Source organism: Mchenga conophoros, linkage group LG20 (assembly GCF_057382185.1).
Source record: "Mchenga conophoros isolate Kocher_MC1m ecotype Shallow Benthic linkage group LG20, M_conophoros_male_GT1.1, whole genome shotgun sequence".
NCBI classification, from domain to species: Eukaryota; Metazoa; Chordata; class Actinopteri; order Cichliformes; family Cichlidae; genus Mchenga; species Mchenga conophoros.
In genome coordinates this window covers 3,345,293-3,363,258 of record NC_140545.1, presented here as the reverse complement: position 1 = coordinate 3,363,258, position 17,966 = coordinate 3,345,293, and the positions used below count along the sequence as shown (strand labels likewise).

The 17,966-nt window shown below is 45.7% G+C and overlaps 1 protein-coding gene across 2 annotated transcripts; it reads left to right on the top strand.

Moving 5' to 3' along the window:
• The first annotated feature begins 818 nt into the window (after positions 1-818).
• On the top strand, positions 819-15,873 carry fignl2 (fidgetin like 2). 2 transcript variants are annotated; one of them, XM_085260559.1, is made up of 3 exons: positions 819-945; positions 2,319-2,459; positions 11,464-15,873. In XM_085260559.1, exons 2-3 carry the CDS (start codon positions 2,435-2,437, stop codon positions 13,512-13,514), a joined length of 2,076 nt encoding a protein of 691 aa, XP_085116685.1. In that variant the 5' UTR covers positions 819-945; positions 2,319-2,434; the 3' UTR covers positions 13,515-15,873. The 2 variants fall into 2 exon arrangements, with proteins under 2 accessions (XP_085116685.1, XP_085116686.1); XM_085260560.1 differs by lacking the exon at positions 2,319-2,459 and having other exon boundaries at positions 853-945.
• Positions 15,874-17,966: the final 2,093 nt, after the last annotated feature.

Genomic DNA, 17,966 nt, shown 5'->3' with positions numbered 1-17,966 from the left:
CGAGGTCACCTTATCTGTGCTGAATGGTGAAGTATGGTGTGATGGTCGTGCATCAGGGCTTTGTGGAGACAAGTCTTCTGCGATGTGGGTGTATGGCTAATGTGGCAGTTGATCAGTAAATACCTCCAAGCTGGCTGCTTGCTGAACCACATTGTCTTCCTCGTGTTACATACAAGATGTTGTGTGGGTGTGGCAGCTTAGGAATTTTTGGAAGGCATTTTTGCTTTTTTTGTTTTTGTTTTTTCGGAGCTTGGCTGAAAAATAGAAAATAATAATAATACACTCATACCAGGCTAAGATGCATTATTCTGCTTTTGAGAAATACTTTCTTAATTAGTAATAAGCGATGAATATCATTTTTCAAGGATCAGTTGTCAAGTGTCTGTTTCAGTCAGCCAGTGAAGAAATAAGAGCTCGCTCCTCGGTGTGTTTTCACTGCAATTTGACCGCTGTTGAGCTTTCCTAATCCTCCTATGTCAAACCAAACTTACCCTGGGCATTTCCCTCCAAATAAAAACTCTCCGCTGTCCTCCGTGTCCAGGTTTCATTATGAGCGAGCACCTTCACGCTCGCCCTCCTTCAGAGGATGATTGGTCAGTCCCCCACCCTCCCTGCTGCACTCCCCTTATTCTCTATCTCTCTTCCTACTTAAATACTTTTAGCATAAAGAGTGAGAAGGAGGGGAGGGGGATGGGAGATCCATGGGGGAGGGGAGCTGAGCGCTCGCTCTGTCACTGACGAGGGAGAGAAAGAGGGAGGGAGGGGGGGGGGGGGGGGGAGAGAGAGAGGGAGGGGGGGAGAGAGAGAGAGAGGGAGGGAGAGAGAGAGACGAATTGTGTCCCATATGTGGGGAAAAAAGCATAGCAGTGCACATGCAGGTCTGGTCTGCTCCAGGGATTATCCTAGCGCTTTCAGATCTGATGGAGGACATGCAGGCATGAATAGGTAAGACTGCTTGTCTTCTCTGCATCTATGTGTTTATCTGCTGTCATAGCCCGCTGCTATCCCTGCTGTTTGACTTGGCCGGGCTGAAGTTGGAGGAAGACGGGAACTGAGCGTGTTGAAACAGCTCTCCTGTTTGGCCAAGGACCATGAGACATTTCCTTGAGAAAACTCAGCTTTCTCTGCCTTCTCCCTTCAGCCTCGCTCTGACCTGTGCTGATGCAGGGCAGTGTTTGCTTTAAGTGGGAACTGTGGTTTGCCGCTGTAGTGTGCATGTTATTCTGGGCTGAGTGGTAAAAGTTGACTGTCAGTCGGAGCAGAGTGGGTTTGTAGTCTGATACTGTGTTGTTGCCTGTTGGTGTCCACAGATAGCCTTGTGGTCATTGCGTAATTTCTCTTCTATGTGAACAGTACATTTATGAATATAAATCTGTATTTAATAGGTTTGTTTTAAAGCGAACAGACTGCTGCCAAAAGTATTAACAGAGCATTAAATAAAACGGTTGTTTAAGACTTGGTTTACATATCTGAGATTATGTAATTTATGACTTTTAATATTTGACTTATAAATGAACTGTAGATTCTACAGATGTGGTTTTCACAGAAAGCATTAATGACCCCAAAGGCTCAATGAAAAAACTTTCATGGAAATATTTTATTTGCACGGCTTTTTCAGAGAGGTGCTCCAGATGAGAAAAGCATAATAAAAACTAGAAGGTTAAGCTGATTTGAGTTGGTGCGTGATCAAAATTTCTTTCACAACTTGACTTTTCAACCTAAATAGAGACTTGGTGTAATTTAATGTGCTTTATCTTTGAAAGTAGACAAAAACAATAGCTGGTTATATTTAGATTTCCACATTAAAAATACATTTTAAATCATTTTACAGCTGAAGCTGATGTGTTTGGACAGCTGGACAGCTGGAACTTTGGCTATATCTTTCCCCTGCATTTTGTTAGTACGGCTCCAAAAGTGCTCTGTGTCCTAAGAATGCAGTCTTTATTGCCCCAGTGCACAGAGCAATGGTATGCATGAGTCTTTTTGTGAGGCAGATTTAGAAAGCCCTCTTTAGAGGCTGGATGCAGCCTCACAATCAGCTTAATGCCTGCCTATAATGAACGCCCTTGTGCGCCTCAGTTTGGTAGACTGAGTGCGTGTGTGTGTTTGTGTTTATATCAGTTTGAATTCTGTTCTTGTTACGCTGATCGGGCTCTTGGGTTGGTCAATAATTCCATCAAATTCCGGTTCAATCTTGTGTTTGGATGCGTGTTGGCTTGTGAGCTCGCCTTGCAAGCATTGGTTGACGTTTGAGTGTCCACACAGTGCAGCAGCCAGTAACTCCCTCACCTCTTTTTCTCTCTCTCTCGCTCTCTCAGGGCTGTTCTGTTGTCAGTGCAACCTCATGCCAGTGATGGACTACAGCCGGACGGGCACTAACCTTAGCTGGCATTCATAAAACAGCCTTCCTCCTTATTGAGACCAGCTCCACAGAATGCTGAGTCCTATTGTCCCTTATAGTGAGTACACTATACCCTTCTCTCTATCTGCTCTGCACACCAAACGGCCTCATTCCCTCACTTGGACTTTGCCTTAATCAATGAGTCTCCGTTCCAAAAATACACAGGAGCGAACATCGTGTTTGTGTAGTTTGCAAACAGAGGAAGAATTGACAGTTGATTGTGCAATCAGAAACGTGTTGGGCTTTTTTTCCTTTTCTTTTTTTCCCTTTCCTGCTTGACGTGCGTTGTGGAAATGCTAAACCCCGGGCACTGGCCCTGTGTGAATGTTTCATCAGCAGACGGAAGACACAGATGGGGAGAGGAAGAGGTTGGAGGGCTGATGGTTTAAGCTACAGAAACCCTTCAGTCCTCAAAGTGTCATTTTACTTACACACACACACACACACATGCACACACGGCCTCCTGCCTTCTCTGCTTTTTCCTCCTCCCCTCTCTCTATTCTCCCTTCAATGCTGATCTAATAACTAACATGTCCAGTGTTCGTCTCCCCCTTTGCACCCTCCCACCAGGTTTCATTTGAGTCAGAGTCCAGTGCTCCGGCTCTCCGAAACGGCATTGTTTGCCGGCCAGCATGGGGCTGCCTCCGTGGCCTCGGCCTCGAGCGCCTTTTTCCCATCTCTTTAAATGGCCTCAAAGGAACATTATTGGCTTGACAGTTACAAGAAAAGGAGGAGAAATCACATGGAAAGGTCAATTTAAAAAGTATTACTTAAAAATGGTTTGTAGGAACTTTTGATTGTGTTTTTAAATGTGGCTTCGGTCGCAGTGTAGGCGAGCGCGTGGGCGTGTGAATTCAAACTGGAAAACAGAGTTTGATTAAAGCATCACGAGCAGATGTTTGACAGTAACCATGGCTGTTTGTTTGCTTTTGGTGGATTTCACCCTCTAAATGCCCAAATAAGTAGCTGACCTCTCGTTTTTGTTTTGAAACCGGTCCGTTCACAAGTGGCTCGTGGTTGAAATATTGCCAGCTCCCAGAATTTATTTAATTTTTTTGATTAAACGCTGTTTATAGTTCAGACCCTAATTAGACCGAGTTTGGCCGTGCATTTGAAAGGCCTGTTTCGCAGGTTACTCCTTTAGTTCCCTGCAACCTGCGGGTCCACACTCACTAGTTATACTCGGCGCTGCTGAAATGGACAGCGAGTCTAAGAATGTCACAAAGTGATGGTGGAATAGTAAGCATGCCTTCGGAGATGACACACTGTTGGTCCTTCATAGGACTCTTCCGGTACATTATGTTTTAGGCTTTGTGGGCCTCTGTGTGTGGCTTGCTGTTGTGATCAGGACACACAGTGCTTCTTTTCATCTTCTCAGATCAACAGCTTGATGGGTTTTCATGTGTGGTGCATTTCTGTTCTGCAGTGTTTCTGCAGCGGCGAGCTCATTTCAGAGCGGCCTGCTAGTATTTGTGCATGCAAAGTTCACACGGGGGATTGTATGAGCATGTGCAGCAGTGTTCGGTAGGCTTTGCCGTTTATTCTCAGACCAAGCGTGACACACAAATATGCCCCTGTGCTTGATTGTGATGTCTCGGCGTACTGTCTTTTAGATAAGGACGCTGAGTATGTGCAGTGCATGTGAAGACTCTCACTTCCATGTTGGAATCCCCTTTGTGGGAATGTGGAGCATTCCTGCTTCCCAGTGCTACTTCTGACTCCTGCTGTTGGCATTTCTGTTCTGAGTCAAGTCCCCTTGTATGAACACAAACAAGGTGACATGTGCTTAGGACAGGTACACCGACACAGAGTTTAAAGGGGGGGGGGGGGGGGGGGGGGAATCAGAACCACTTCGACTTAATGAATAAGATGTCATAATTATTCGGTGTCTGAGTGTCTGATTCTATATTAGCCTGTTCAGCCCTTGTCCCCGTCTCCGGCCAGTCCAGAATACTTCAAGCTGGGGTGAGCAGCTATGGCCGGACCTGCGGAGAAACCTGAGAGAGATTCCAGGGGCCATGGATACTCCTGGAGGGATTTGGTGCAAAGAATCTGTAATCTGCACTTCAAACACACTCTTAAATCAGTCCCAGGCCGCCAACCCAAGAGTGCCCTAACTCTTGTTGCTGGGGGCCCCTGCTGGTGTAGCAGTACCTTTTCTTTTAAAACAGAATGCATGCGCACACACATATATACAAACACACACTCCCAGAGCGACTACACACAAGAGCCCAGATCTGCCAGTTTTTATAGCTCTCTCCTCTGACTGACCCCTCTCCTTTCTCTCTCTTGCTCTGTTTTTGTGTTTTGTGTGAGTGTCTTTGTGAATGACTCCGGCAAGTCATGGAGCGTTTTTGTATGGAGGAAAAAAGACTAGATCTCATCCCGGCTCCTGAAGGAGGAGGTTGGAGGGCCGTGCCAGCGCGTATCTCTATTGTAGGCAGAGTGGTATGAGTGGTGCAGTAGAAGGAGGTCTGTGAGGCCCTTGAGTAAACACACAGCCTAAAGTGTGTGCGAATAAGTGCTAGGATCATTAGTTTGGGTGTGAATGTGTTCCAATTAGCCACCAGAGTGTGTGCGTGCGTGTTTGTGTGCGTTTGCGTCTACGTCCACAAGAAAAGAAGGTTAGGAACCCAGGCCCTGTGAGTTCACGGGCTCTGTGGTTTGTCTCTCTACGGGTTTATCAGCTCATTAAGGAGACCTCCGCTCCCATTAAGGGTCCAATTAAGAAGCAGGGTGGTGAGGCTCATTCGGGTGGCAGCGCTGAACTGGATTCCTGAGGCAGCAGAATTCAGAGCTCGACAATGTGACACGTCTTCCACACCAGCAGAGCTAATTAGTAAATTACTACACTTGAGAAATAACATACTTTAATTGTCGTGTCTCGAGTGTTTGTAGGTGTTTGTAGTCTAATGTCCAGAAAACGCTCTGCTAGAAAGAAGAGAGGCTGTGGAATGTCACTCGAGCTTTCTCTAATTTGTGTGTGTGTACCAACAGAAAACAACAAATCCCAAAGCTGTCCATGTGCCGCGAGTATAAGCTCAGAGCACAGAGGGACCAAGGGATTTGGATAGAAAAGAGGGGGGGATGCAAGATGCTCAGTGGGAATGTGGGGGAATAAGGGAGGTGGAGAAGCGGAGAAACACAGATAGGAGATTGGAGGGAAAAGACAGAGCTGAAGAGGAGGAGATGGAGCGAGAGAGAGATTGGGTGGGTGAGACAGATGGAAGGGGTGATTGGTCATCACAGAGCCTTAGGACAGCTGTTCTTTGATATATTAGTGGACACAATGACCTAAAGCCAGCCTGTAGTCACAGAAAATAGGGACCCTGTTTTTTTTGTTTTTTGTTTTTGTTTTGTTTTTTGTTTTTTTCCTTCTTGAAGGGAAGGCGGGTGGGGGGTCGACGGACCGCTGCCATTTGTGGACGTGCATTAGCAGGCACGGGGGATGGGGGAGTTGTTTCTAAAATTACGAGCATGAAGTGACGCATCCAGCAATTATTCTGGAGGCTTTCTAGTTTTGGAGAGTGCTGAGAAAAGCAGCGCAAAATGAGCGTGCTCGCTCTCAGGCAGGACTTTGCATTTTGCTGCACTCTCATTAGCAATTCTAAACACGTTTGTCAATTAATCAATGTTTAGCAAAATGCCATCAGGTAGTTTGGCCGCTGCTCCACCTCCATCCACTCTGCTTAAAATAGCAACTTTTAATGCCACAGAACATTAATCTGCCTCTAATTTACCCTTTTGTTTTATTTTGAATCGATATTTATTTTTTTCACTTATCCTAGTTACATGGCATTACAAAGGTATTAAAATTGTATCATTAAGTTTAAAAAGCCGCACACACTTTGGTCATTTTGTCCTTATCCTCTCATGAAGTAATATTAGCTTCACACGCTGACAAAAACTCTTCTGACAGCTGGCCTGGAACAATCCCAGAGGAGGGTGAAACAAAAAAGGAGTAAGTCAAACTGTCATTCTGATGCATGGAGTGCAGATAGCTCTATCCACAGAAAGATGAAAGTATAGAGATAGAGACACACATACACACAAAAAACTCACAGAGGACATCCCTCAATGCCACTGCAGGAGATGGGCTCTGTCCTCCTGGGAGTGTACTGGTGAGGCGTCTTTGAAAAGAGCTGCGTCTGCTCGCGCTCTGGGCAGCAGGTGTGAAAACTCCCCAACAGAGCTCCCGCACTCTTCTGTTATTACATCTTTTTAGGGACATGAAGAGGGAGCAGATGAGCCAGATGCAGCGAGAGGCCTAGCGCGGGATTGTGTTTCATTTGAGTGATAGCAGGCCTGCGACTGAGAATTAGATTTATAATAATTTTCCTCAGCAATCTCCAATTATGCATGCCTGATATATGATGATCCCCGCTGGTCGGGTGCGCATTATCCCCGTTTTAACGTGGGTCGACGAGGGTCCGAAGAGCCGACCTCTAACGGCGTTTTGGCAATACCCCACACAATCACAGAGGCTCCTCTGCGACTGTGGGGTAATAATGCACAGGGTGACTCGACACGGTGTAACGCGAGTGTCGTACGAAATAATCCAAAATTTATGGCAGGAATTTATTATCTTTATCACCGTCTTCAGGTCTGAACTGTGCAAGGGGCTGATAAAATGTGTATTTCATACCAACGTCCAGAGACAATTTTCTACTCTGTCCACCAGCTAGGCTGTGAAATGTGGCCGGTGTCTCCGATTGGTGTTTTTACGACACACCGGTAGCATGCAGCAGCATACAGCCTAGAAAGAATGCCCTGCTTGATATTAGTATCATAAATCATAGTGAACTTGAGAGCAGAGGACTTCAAGGGCTTGAAACAGCAAATCAAGATAACATACATACACAAGAGATTTTCAGTTGCTTCGTGGTTTGCGTGCTAAACTGATGATCATTTGGGAGATTTCCTATTCAAAGCAATGTGTTGGGTTTTGAAAACGAGCAGTTGTGTTTAAAGAGTTCAGACGAAAAAGGGAAAAAGTCTGTCTTACATATGTATAAGTGCCAAGCGTGAGTTTCGTCCAATAACTCATCGATCAGGTTGTGCTCGCTGAACACGTCCCGACTGATGCGGTCATTGGAACATCAACTTTGTGATTTATCAGCACAAACACAACGCCCGTCACACTTTGCCCTTCTCCACTTTCATTCCCCTTTTGCAATATCGGTGTGCGGTGCTTTGTGTGACTGCGCCCCTTTTAAGCTTTTTTTTCTTCTCCCTTTTTGAAGTGGCTGTTTTCTGAGAAGTTGTCTCAATTGAATTCCTGACACACTGCCACAACAGCCGGAGCAGCATTCTCAGAACAATTTGACACTGTGCTCTCTGCAACTTTTTGTTCATAGGTATTGAAAGAATTTTGTTTTAGGCATCAAGTCTACTTTTTCATGTTTACTTTCAGGTAGAATAGCTGGCCAGACTTGGAGGGTAACTCTTTATATTTCCAAGACTGCAAATTGTAAGTTTATTTAAGCAATCATTTCTATCAGCTTAGCTTTTCTTGTTAATAAATAAAATATTAGAAACAATGTAACAAATGCATTAACTTTGGTGTTGTGTAGATGTATTTATTTTCTGGTCTGTGGATGGGGCGGAGCTGAACTCTGAATATATCCCAGATTAAATTGATCCAAAGCTCTCTTGTTTACAAGCGGCCCACAGTCCCAGAAGGCTTGTTGCATCCGTGTCCGTTTTGTTCCTCGAGGCCGGGAAAACAAAAGTGCCGGGAATGGAGAAGAGGGGGGGAGCAGCAACCTCAGGGGAGCTGTGAAATGGCACTGGAGCCCTCCGTCTCGGGGCTTCCAGCCAAGATAAGGTTTCACCTCACTCACTGATACTTATTTTATAGGAAACCACAACGCAGTCGAGAGCGATAAAAGCCTTTATGGGCCACGAGCTACTTCAGTTTCAACCAGTCAACAGGAGACTCTGTGACTTTGCAGGTGGCAGATCTGAGCATTTGAGGGCAGAAATCACAGCACTCCCCACACGCTCCCCCGTTTGGCATAAGTAGTCTAATTTTAATTTTAGGGCCTCCTCAAAGGAAAGCTGGTCTCTGCTGAAGTGAGCTGTGCCACTGTCTTCATCACACACACTCCTACAATGGGATGCAGCTCACACAAGTTCCTCAATAAATCCCAGGCTGACACAAAAGCTGTCAGTAGACTGCTGCTGAATAGATTAATAAGATTTCCATAATTAGACAGGGCCCTGACAATAGGATCCTTTAGGCTTTGTCTCAGGGCCAACTGGATTGTCCGATCCGTGCACGTCTGCTGGATGGTCGTCCGCCACAATGGCCGCACAGACAGTAAGGCGGTCAGAACATCTGTCTCTCCTGGGGCCAAGAACACACACAAACAGTGGGAAGTTTTATATGCATACACAGAAGGTTCTTATCAACCTCCCCACACTCAGTCGCACTCGGTCAACAGAAGAGCCATGTCATTATCTGTGTATATTGAACTTGGTCACTGCAAGTGATTTTTATTCACTTTAAATTTAACAGCGTAAGTGATGAAAGAGAAAACATTACACACTTTATATTTAGATCACAGAGGAGCTTTACTTTGTATTGTTAGCATGAAGAAAAGCTTCGATTGTATTGGATTCATATTTGTAAACAATATTCAAATCATAAAAGTCGTCTTTTATATGAGACGGAGTTCAGGGGATGGTGGCGCATAAATAAAAATATCAGCTCATCAGTGTTACTTGCAAATGGATTACAACATTTAGTGATTGCATTAGCAGCGCTAATGCTTCTATGTCACAACCCAGCATCGCATTAAAGCATGTATTGAAGTTAATCTAATGATTGCACTGCTATCCACAGTATGTCCACATTGTCCTGATTTCCTACTTCTAATCTTAGGTTTCTTCCCGTCCCTCCAGTGAATTAATCTGCGCGATGGCTCTGATTTAAGCAGAAGTGTAGATTAGCGCTCGCTCAGTTCATTGTGGAGTGCTACTACTCCTACTACTAAAACCACAGTCCAGCACTGGGAAAGATCTAATTGCATGGGACGCTAAACTGCTCAGCAACCCCGCTGTTTTCATCAGGGGTGAATGATCACTCGCATCGCTCTGTGGAAGAATTATAATAACGCTCAGATTTAACAGTGAATTGGTTTTTCAGTTACGGGCAGCTGGTCATTACTCCGGTCAGCGGGGTAGTGTACCATCCTGTATTAGAACTACTCTAATGATGGAGAGGACAGCAGTTAGCCCGCCTCACTGAGTCCTCTAATGTCTGTGCAAGTCTGCTTAGAAAGGACGAAGTGCCTGCTGTCCACTCTTTCCCCTCCCTGCCTCCATCCCTGCCTTTACCATCCCTCCCTCCCACTGCAGGTTTTATGAGCTCCCCTGGGCTCTCATCCATCTCTGTCACACACAGGCCCCATTATTGGGGCTGCTCACAAACTGGTTGGGCTGCAGATGGGAAGGGCCTGCAGGACGTGTATATGGTTTCTGCAGCCTGGACAAAGACCTGCAAGTCAGACCAAAAAAAAAAAAAAAAAGTGGTCATCTGGGTGTGGACAAGCCAATGTCTTCAGCATGTTTTTAAAAATAGAAGTGAACACAGTGCAAGACTGTTCTTGTACATCTTGTGGCCGTGGGTGTGAGGCTCTGTGGGTTGGGTGAAGCTTAGGGAAGCGCTTGAACTGGTTTGGCCATTGAGAACTTAAGGCAGTGCATTTGAATATGAAGGACATGATAATCCAATGGCCATCTGGTCTGCCGGTCTCATCTGACTGAATAAACAGGCGTAATCTGAAAACACACACGCGGAGGTTTGGAAATTGGGTAAGGAGGGAGGCCAAAGTTTGGGAGTGAGCTAGAGACCAAGAGAGCAGCAGCTTCTAATCTTGGACTGTGGATATTGAGCTTTGATTTAAATGGCAATAAGAGTCCTGGCTCCACACACACAGACAGCCATGAATAATGAATCATCAGGCGTCCGCTGAAGGAAAGGCAGAGACGGCAGCAATGATGACTTTCGCCATATTCCCTTTTACCTCCCGGTTTGTGACTGACGTAGTCCTCACCTTGGGGTAAATCATGACAGTTCAGTAATGCCAAGCTATGTGTGGAATGTCAAGCTAGTGCCTCAGCAAGATGCAGCACTCTTCATGAAATGAACAATCCTATAATTATAAGATTGTGATTTTGTTTTTTTTAAACCAGCTTTTAAACATTGTTAATTACATCCGTTGCATGAGGGGAAACATGAAAAACAGATTTTTCTTGCTCATCTCTGTCCTGTTAACTCAGCGATGATCAATTAGACCACTGCTGAAGTCAGCCAGAGGAACAGGCATTCCACTTTCCCAATGTTCCATAGGAGACTGTGCTGATGAATAGCACACTATGCTGCATTTCCAAACCCACCCACCCCCCTTTCTTTCTTGCTTTCTTTCTCACTCTCTCCACACCACTGTCCACACACACACACACACCCTTGTTCATTTCTCCCCTCCCCGTGTCCAGCCGGCCACTGGGCCTTTGGAGCTCTGGTGTACGGTGGGTGGGTGGATTGGTGGGTGGTACGTGGGGGGGCAGGGCGAAGAGAGCAGGCATTCAGAGCAACATGCACAGGGAGATAACAATAGCTCCTCTGGGAGATCTGCAGATGCTAGCAGTACAGGCAATAGTAGTGGGATCTTATCGCTACGCCAACATAAGCTGGGAAAGTGCGAAACAACACATCCAACCCACTGATCAGTTCCCCCCCGGTTTGCCCACAAATTAAAAATTAAAATGAAAAACTGAATTTTAGGCATTCTGACACTTTCTTTGTGTGTTTTAAATATAAATAAATAAATATAACCATGGTTAAGATCATGGAAAGTCTTGCTGTTACTGCACCCAGATGCCCATGTAAACGCCTACTGTGGAGAAAAACATGGCCATAGATGAACTTATATGATGACCAATAAACTTCAGGCTTTCCTGTCTAAATTTAAAGTGTAATGATTTTTCTGATGCAAGTCTACTTAGAAGAAAAATATAACTTTTATTTACTGTTTTTTTTGTTTTGTTTCTATCAGGCCTGTTAAAGATGCACTGGAACCCAGAGCATGCCCAGTCCCTCAGCCAGTGGCCTGAGCAGCACCTGGACGTCTCCTCCACCACCTCCTCTCCGGCCCACAAGTCAGAATTTTACTCTGGCCGTAGCCGCAGCTCCTACAACTACGCCTGGGCCAATGACGACATCTCTGCCCTTACAGCCTCCAACTTGTTGAAGCGCTATGCTGAGAAGTATGCCGGCGTGCTGGACTCGCCATATGACCGGCCTTCTGCTGTGGGCACCTATCCAGAGTCTGGGGCCTTTGGGAGCCTAAATAACCAAAAGACTGAGCTGGAGCCTTGGCCACTGACGCACAGCACTGAAGCCTATCCCCTGGGGCCTCCTGGAGGCCATGACAGCCATTCGGGGCCCAAGACTGCAGCCACGTCCACGGGCCCTCCGGGGATTGGCAGCGTGTCAGTATTGAACAGTAACCTTTCAGACTCAGGTTACAGTGGTAGCAGCTCCTGCAGTGGGTCCACTGAGTACCCCTCTCGCTACAATGGCACCTATCTTTCCTCAGGTTTTTGTCCGCAACCCAACGCAGCACTTCCCCCTGCCTCTCTCCACACTCTCCAATCGACTCCCACTCTTGTGCCCAGCTATAGCCCTGCCACGCCAGTCTACAACTACCCCCCCAGCACATACCCTCCTCAGACCAGCCTTGCTCCTGGCTACAGCCACCCTTCTTCGACTTACCTCCCCTCAGGTCTACCGGCCCCTACCCCTGTTCCTTCAAGGCCCACTGTGGTAGGAGGCAGCTATAGTTACCAGAGCACAAGCCTTGGGACATCTGAATCTGGAGGGACATTGAAAAGAAAAGCCTTTGAGATGGGTGTTGAAGATGATGAGAGTGGGGACCGGTCGCGGTACAGGAAATACAGCTATGACCCTGTGAAGGCTGGGGGAAGCTCACCCTACAGTGTGAATGATAAAACGGATTGCCATGGAAATGGCTTCAGTAGTTCAGGCAGCACAGACCCTCAGACCTTCAAGCCCAGTAAGCCCTCCTCTCAGCCCTTGGTGTCTCCTCAGTTTGGGGCGGCAGGGCAGTACAGCCCTCCAACAGGCATGACGGGGGAGAATGGCATGACAGAACAGGGATTCACCCAGCAGCAGCAGCAGCAGCAGCAGCATTCCCAGGCTGTCAAACACCCTCCATTATGTGCTCCAACTGCTGAGGCTATGAAGAGTCCAGACCCGCGGCTGTTAGACCTCATCAATGGGGAGTTATTGGACTGCATCCCCGCATTGGGCTGGGGTGAGCTGGCTGGACTCACACATGTCAAAGCTGCCCTGGAGGAGGACCTGATGTGGCCCGTGTTGAGGCCAAGTCCAGTGGTGCAGCCACCAAGAGCCGTCCTGCTGTTCGGCCCCAGAGGAGGGGGTAAGACGACATTGACTCGCTCACTGGCTTCGCAGTTAGGGGCCTCCTTCTACCGTTTGAGTGGAACCATGCTGGCCTCTAAAGGGAAGCCTGAGGCAGAACACATTCTGGGGTCTCTGTTGCAGGTGGCGGGGGCACGGCAACCCTCAGTTGTGCTACTTAGTCAGGTGGAAGCCATGGAAGAGGAGGGCCTTAGGCAGGTACTGCTGAGCACCCTGGAGAAAGCTCAGGTGGGGACCACAGGTCTGGTGATTCTCGTATGCGCCACTGGAAGGCCAGATCTGCTGCAAGATGCTGTCCATCGGAGCTTTGCTAAGCGATACCACGTCGGCCTACCAGATGTGGCTCTGCGCAGAGAGGTGCTGCTGCAGGCTCTGTCGCCCCAGGGCTTCAGCCTGAGCGAGAGGGAGCTGAACGGTGTGCTGCAGCGCACGGAGGGCTTCACTGTGCGGGAGCTGCTGCAGCTCAGCCAGCAGGTGCTCTCGTCAGCATCCTCCTCAAATGGAGCCATGCACGGCCTCACCACGTCCAGCAAACCCCCCGACTTTACAGACTTCGAGAATGCCTTCTGCAAGGTGCGGCCACACACCACCGCAAAGGAACTGGACACTTGTGTAGAGTGGAGCAAGATGTATAGCCACTGAGAAAGCAGCCAGTCCCAGTACTCGGACTGCATTATGACCCTGTCTCTGCATCGGCATAGAAAGCCTTTGGAATGTTTTTGTTTTTTGTAATTACAGATTATTCAGCCAAAAGAGCCAGAGAAGCTCACAAACATGGGAGAGATGACAAGGTTGTTTCACTGGCAGAAGCATGCAATGATGTGCTGTTTTTGTTTTGCTGTAAATACCCGCAATATTTTGTTTTTCCCAAAGAAAATAAGGATGGGGCTTGTTTAAGTGTATTAGTAGTTTGGCCAATGGGAAAATCAGATAGCTGTTTTATGACTCAGAGATCCTGATTAGCCTGGGTCCAGGACAAAATCAATTATTTGTTGCAAGGTGAAGCGGTCCAAGCTTATGGATAATCAGGGTTTGGAAAATCCCTCCCCCCCTCCCCCTTGGCTGCTACTCTCAGGATCCTATTTATTACCAGTCCACTTCCATGCTTTCCAAATGTTGATTTACTCATTGAATTGCCACTAATCATTCAGTGCAAAGGGCTTGGGATCTGCAACATTTCAGCAAACCAGTTTTGACCAAAAAAACTTGTTAAACCAAATACAAAAGCAGCAGTAGTCTCAAATTTCTCCAAATGGGCTGGTTCTTCACATCGGTGTATTGATGTTGACAGCTTGTTACCAAATCACGAAACAGCAGCTTCTCCTTACTATTCTGCATCTTTTATTTCCTGTCATGTTAAAGATCACATACTTAATTTTGTATTATTCACATTCCGCCTTAAGTCCAGTTTCCCTCGAAATCTTCAATTAGAGCCACATTAATCCACCTGCACATCCAGCTTCTCCTTCAGCATGTCTGTTTTTTTGATTTCACTTACTGCTTTTTTTTTTTTGTAGTATGTAGTCATGTTTGAAATGCTCAGGAAGAATTTTACCTCAGAAATATGAAATAAAGAATGTATGTAATCGTAGGGTCTTAGTAGAGAGTGGCGGAGCGTGAGATAAAGGTGCGAGGGGAAACCTGACGGTCTTGTAGTACCCACTTCAACGAGGCTTTTACCTCGGGAGAGAAACTTGAATCTGCTACAAAGAGTAACATTGAATGTAATTCAGGTATTTCAAAGGATTTTTGATGCCATAAATCCATGTATTATTATATATGAATATATACATTTTTTTCCCTGTTCTTATAACCTTTATTTTTATTGTAGTTTATGGTGAAGTGACGATTGTGTTGAAGAAATGCTATGTAGAATACAGAAAATATTCCTTTTTTGTTGGACAAACTGCTTGCAAAAATCTGTGATATCTAGTGTTTACACATCCTGCATATGCATGTCTGCTTTATGATTTCACTGCTGCGTAACATCACTTGAAACTGTAAATACAATAAACACACACAATCACCTACGACGAAGCACAAGATGCCATCCAAAAAGACGAGTTTTGAGAAGTATGTGTAGCTTTTAACAAATCCCAAAGTATGAAAATTCACAGCTGATGTGTACATATTACATATGTAGACAATCCAAAGCAATCTCCCCTTTCCCAGCAGCTCTGTGGTTGTTTTAATAAGTGGGAAAAACCCGTCTTTTGTCTGCAGCAGCAGAGGTTGTGTGCATTAGACTGTTGCCATGGTCCTGAGGAGGTATAAACAGAATGATGTAATATTTCCTACCGTCCTTCTCCTCTCTCCGCCTCTCCCGCCCTCATCACTCTTTTTCTTTTTTTTCTGGTTTTCTCACTCCCCGATGCAATCTCATTAGATTGGATTGCCCCCTGGCCACAAAACCCAGTGGCCATGTGGCGTTGCATCTTCTCCCCACCCCCTTCCCCTCTCCTTATACCGATTCCTCTGGAGTGGAAGGGGTCTGATTGATGTCCAGCAACCCTATAGCACAGTGCAGACCTCCATTTCCAGTTGGTAGCTTCAGTCATGCCATACAGCCCCCACTGACTAAACTGATTGCCCTCTTGGAAATTCAAAGAAACACTTTTTCCAACTAGCAGAACAACCCCTGGCCCATCAGCGTTGTGCTGGAACTGCAAGCGATAATTCATTTGGTAATTACATAAATTTAAAAAACCTTTTGATTGCCTGTCCCCTGTACTTCTCACAGTTTGTCCAACAAAACAAGCTTTTATTGTGTACATTTGGATCTGTTATCACAGTAACTTTGTTCTTGGTTATTGTACATTTTCTGTAACCATTTCTACCTCATTTTTGCGGCATATTGTACATGAAAGTATTTATTTCATGTCTTTTTTGATGTCTGTTTAAAAAAACAAAAACAAATGATTATGTTCTTGAACTGTAATAGTCTACCTCAGAAAAGACTGTATTTTAAGATAAGAGTATCATACAATATTAAACAGAATTTGTCAATATTACTTTGTACTTATTTCGTTGCAGTTTTTCACTGGTTGACGTAACAGTAATAGCTATGGTTGATCCCAGCATCGAGGTCAGTTGCTTACATAGACGGTGTGTTGTTTTACGCACAAAGTTAAATCATAGGGCTTTGGATCTTTTTAGCTTGGACTGAATTAACACAGTTGGTTGCACAGTCAGCATATTAAGTGCTGTTAAAGACAGAAAAGACTCCTGTAAATGTGAGTAATGAAGATAAGGCAACCGAGGATACTGTGCACATAATTTTGCCAGTCTGCAAGCGTGTGTGTGTGTGTGTGTGTGTGTGTGTGTGTGTGTGTGTGTGTGTGTGTCTGCTGTAGCATCCAGAAGCAGTGCGAACACACCCCTGAGGCTTAAGGCCCAACACCAGAGCACAGAGGTCCTTCATCCCTGTCACTGTCTGTAAACAACAGCTCGTCCCAGCGGCCTAGCCTGCGCTATTTCTGGCCTTTTCCTGACATCTTTCAAACACTCAAAACTAAAAAGTAAATTTGAGCAACTCCATGCAAATAAGTAAAAGTTTAGCTTAAGTCTGAAAACAGAATCCGTCACTCCTCGGTTACAGGTTGTTAAAGGGCGTTTTGAAACATCTGAATGAATCCCGGTGGAAGCGTGGTGCTGCTGGCGTTAATGACAAGAGTAATTAATTGCCTAATAATGATACATAGCTCTGTTATAAGCACAACCTTGTGCAGCAGCTGCCCTTCATCCTCTGGTGAAGGATAATTGTCTCCGCAGCTGTTTAAAAATTATTTAATATCTTTTGCTGTCACAATCCCGATAACATTATCTGCAGAACAACATAACCTTGTAAAGGTAGACGGATCATGCAGTGGCTGTGGGAGAGTTTTCAGAGTACAATGATGAATAAATATGCTACTAATATTTTACCAACTGTGGTCTGAAGCCAACGCGTTTTTCTGCAAGCAGCAGACGCATATAAAGCTATAAAGTGCTGCCCTCACTACTTGATGACACTGCAGTGAGGGGGTTTGCAATTATTTGACCAAATGAGGGTACTTAAAAAAAAACCCCATATGGTTACCTTCTGCATTTAATACTTTTATATCCTGACGTCCATCCAGGAAGAGCCTGAAAAGCAATTTGTCCTTTTTGTCCTACAGTGGGTTCTGTCCTCCAGGAAGTCAATCATTTTTGTCCCCCTGCTGATTGGAGGTAATTAGGCGAGCAGAGTTTCTAACTGGATAATAAAAGATGCTAATGAGTCGCTGTCCTATTTACTGATAAAGTGGTAGTGAATAGCAGGACACAGCGCAGCCACATTTCCCTGACGGCGGCAGACTGAAGCAAAGATTCAGAATAATATAAAATTTATATTTATTCATTGCCAGACTAATTTCTTTATTTGGGTGGGTTTAATATGAAGTTGTGGTCATGTAAGATTAACAAGATGTTCTCAAATGAATCTAACCAAGACATGGACTGATAATACGTGTTTTTAATATCTGCTTGTATATTTGATGTTGTGCTCTCAGATCAGGCAGCATAAGACTGAATATTTTCCAGCGTGCGCTCAGACTTCATAACTAATGACGATGATGTTCATCGTCATTGAATGCTCCCGATTTGAAGGTCCCAAAACCCGAATGTTATTTATGGTAACAACTATCATTAAAAAAAGGGTCATTCTCTGAATCTCACTTCACCCCGACACAGATCTCCTCCCTACCTATACGTGCTGCCGGCCTTCCATTGTACAGGCCTTGATACTGACAAGGTTGACATCAGAGGGCAGCTCTGACACGGGGTGAGTTAGGACTGCCAGCTGTTAGCAATCAAGTCTATTTTGAAGTCAGGGACACACAGACCCCCAGGGCCAAAGTAGCAACTAGCCCAGCCCCTCACTCCCCAACCCACTCAAATCAGCCTACAACCTCCGAGCCCCCCGGTCCCACAGATAGCTAGCACATCTGTATTGGTTCCAGATGTTGCAAACTTGCACTGAGCGTCCTTTACCTAAGAGCACCCCGAAACAGCGTCAGAGAAGCACAGAGCTTAGTGCAGAAATCTAAAGAATATGCTCCAGTGCCTGCCACACTG

Bases quoted from the DNA above. Each gene is read 5' to 3' on its own strand.
- fignl2 (XM_085260559.1), top strand. From the start codon at position 2,435: ATGCTGAGTCCTATTGTCCCTTATA. The intron at 2,460-11,463 runs GTGAGTACACTA...TGTTTCTATCAG, and splicing joins GAGTCCTATTGTCCCTTATA to GCCTGTTAAAGATGCACTGG.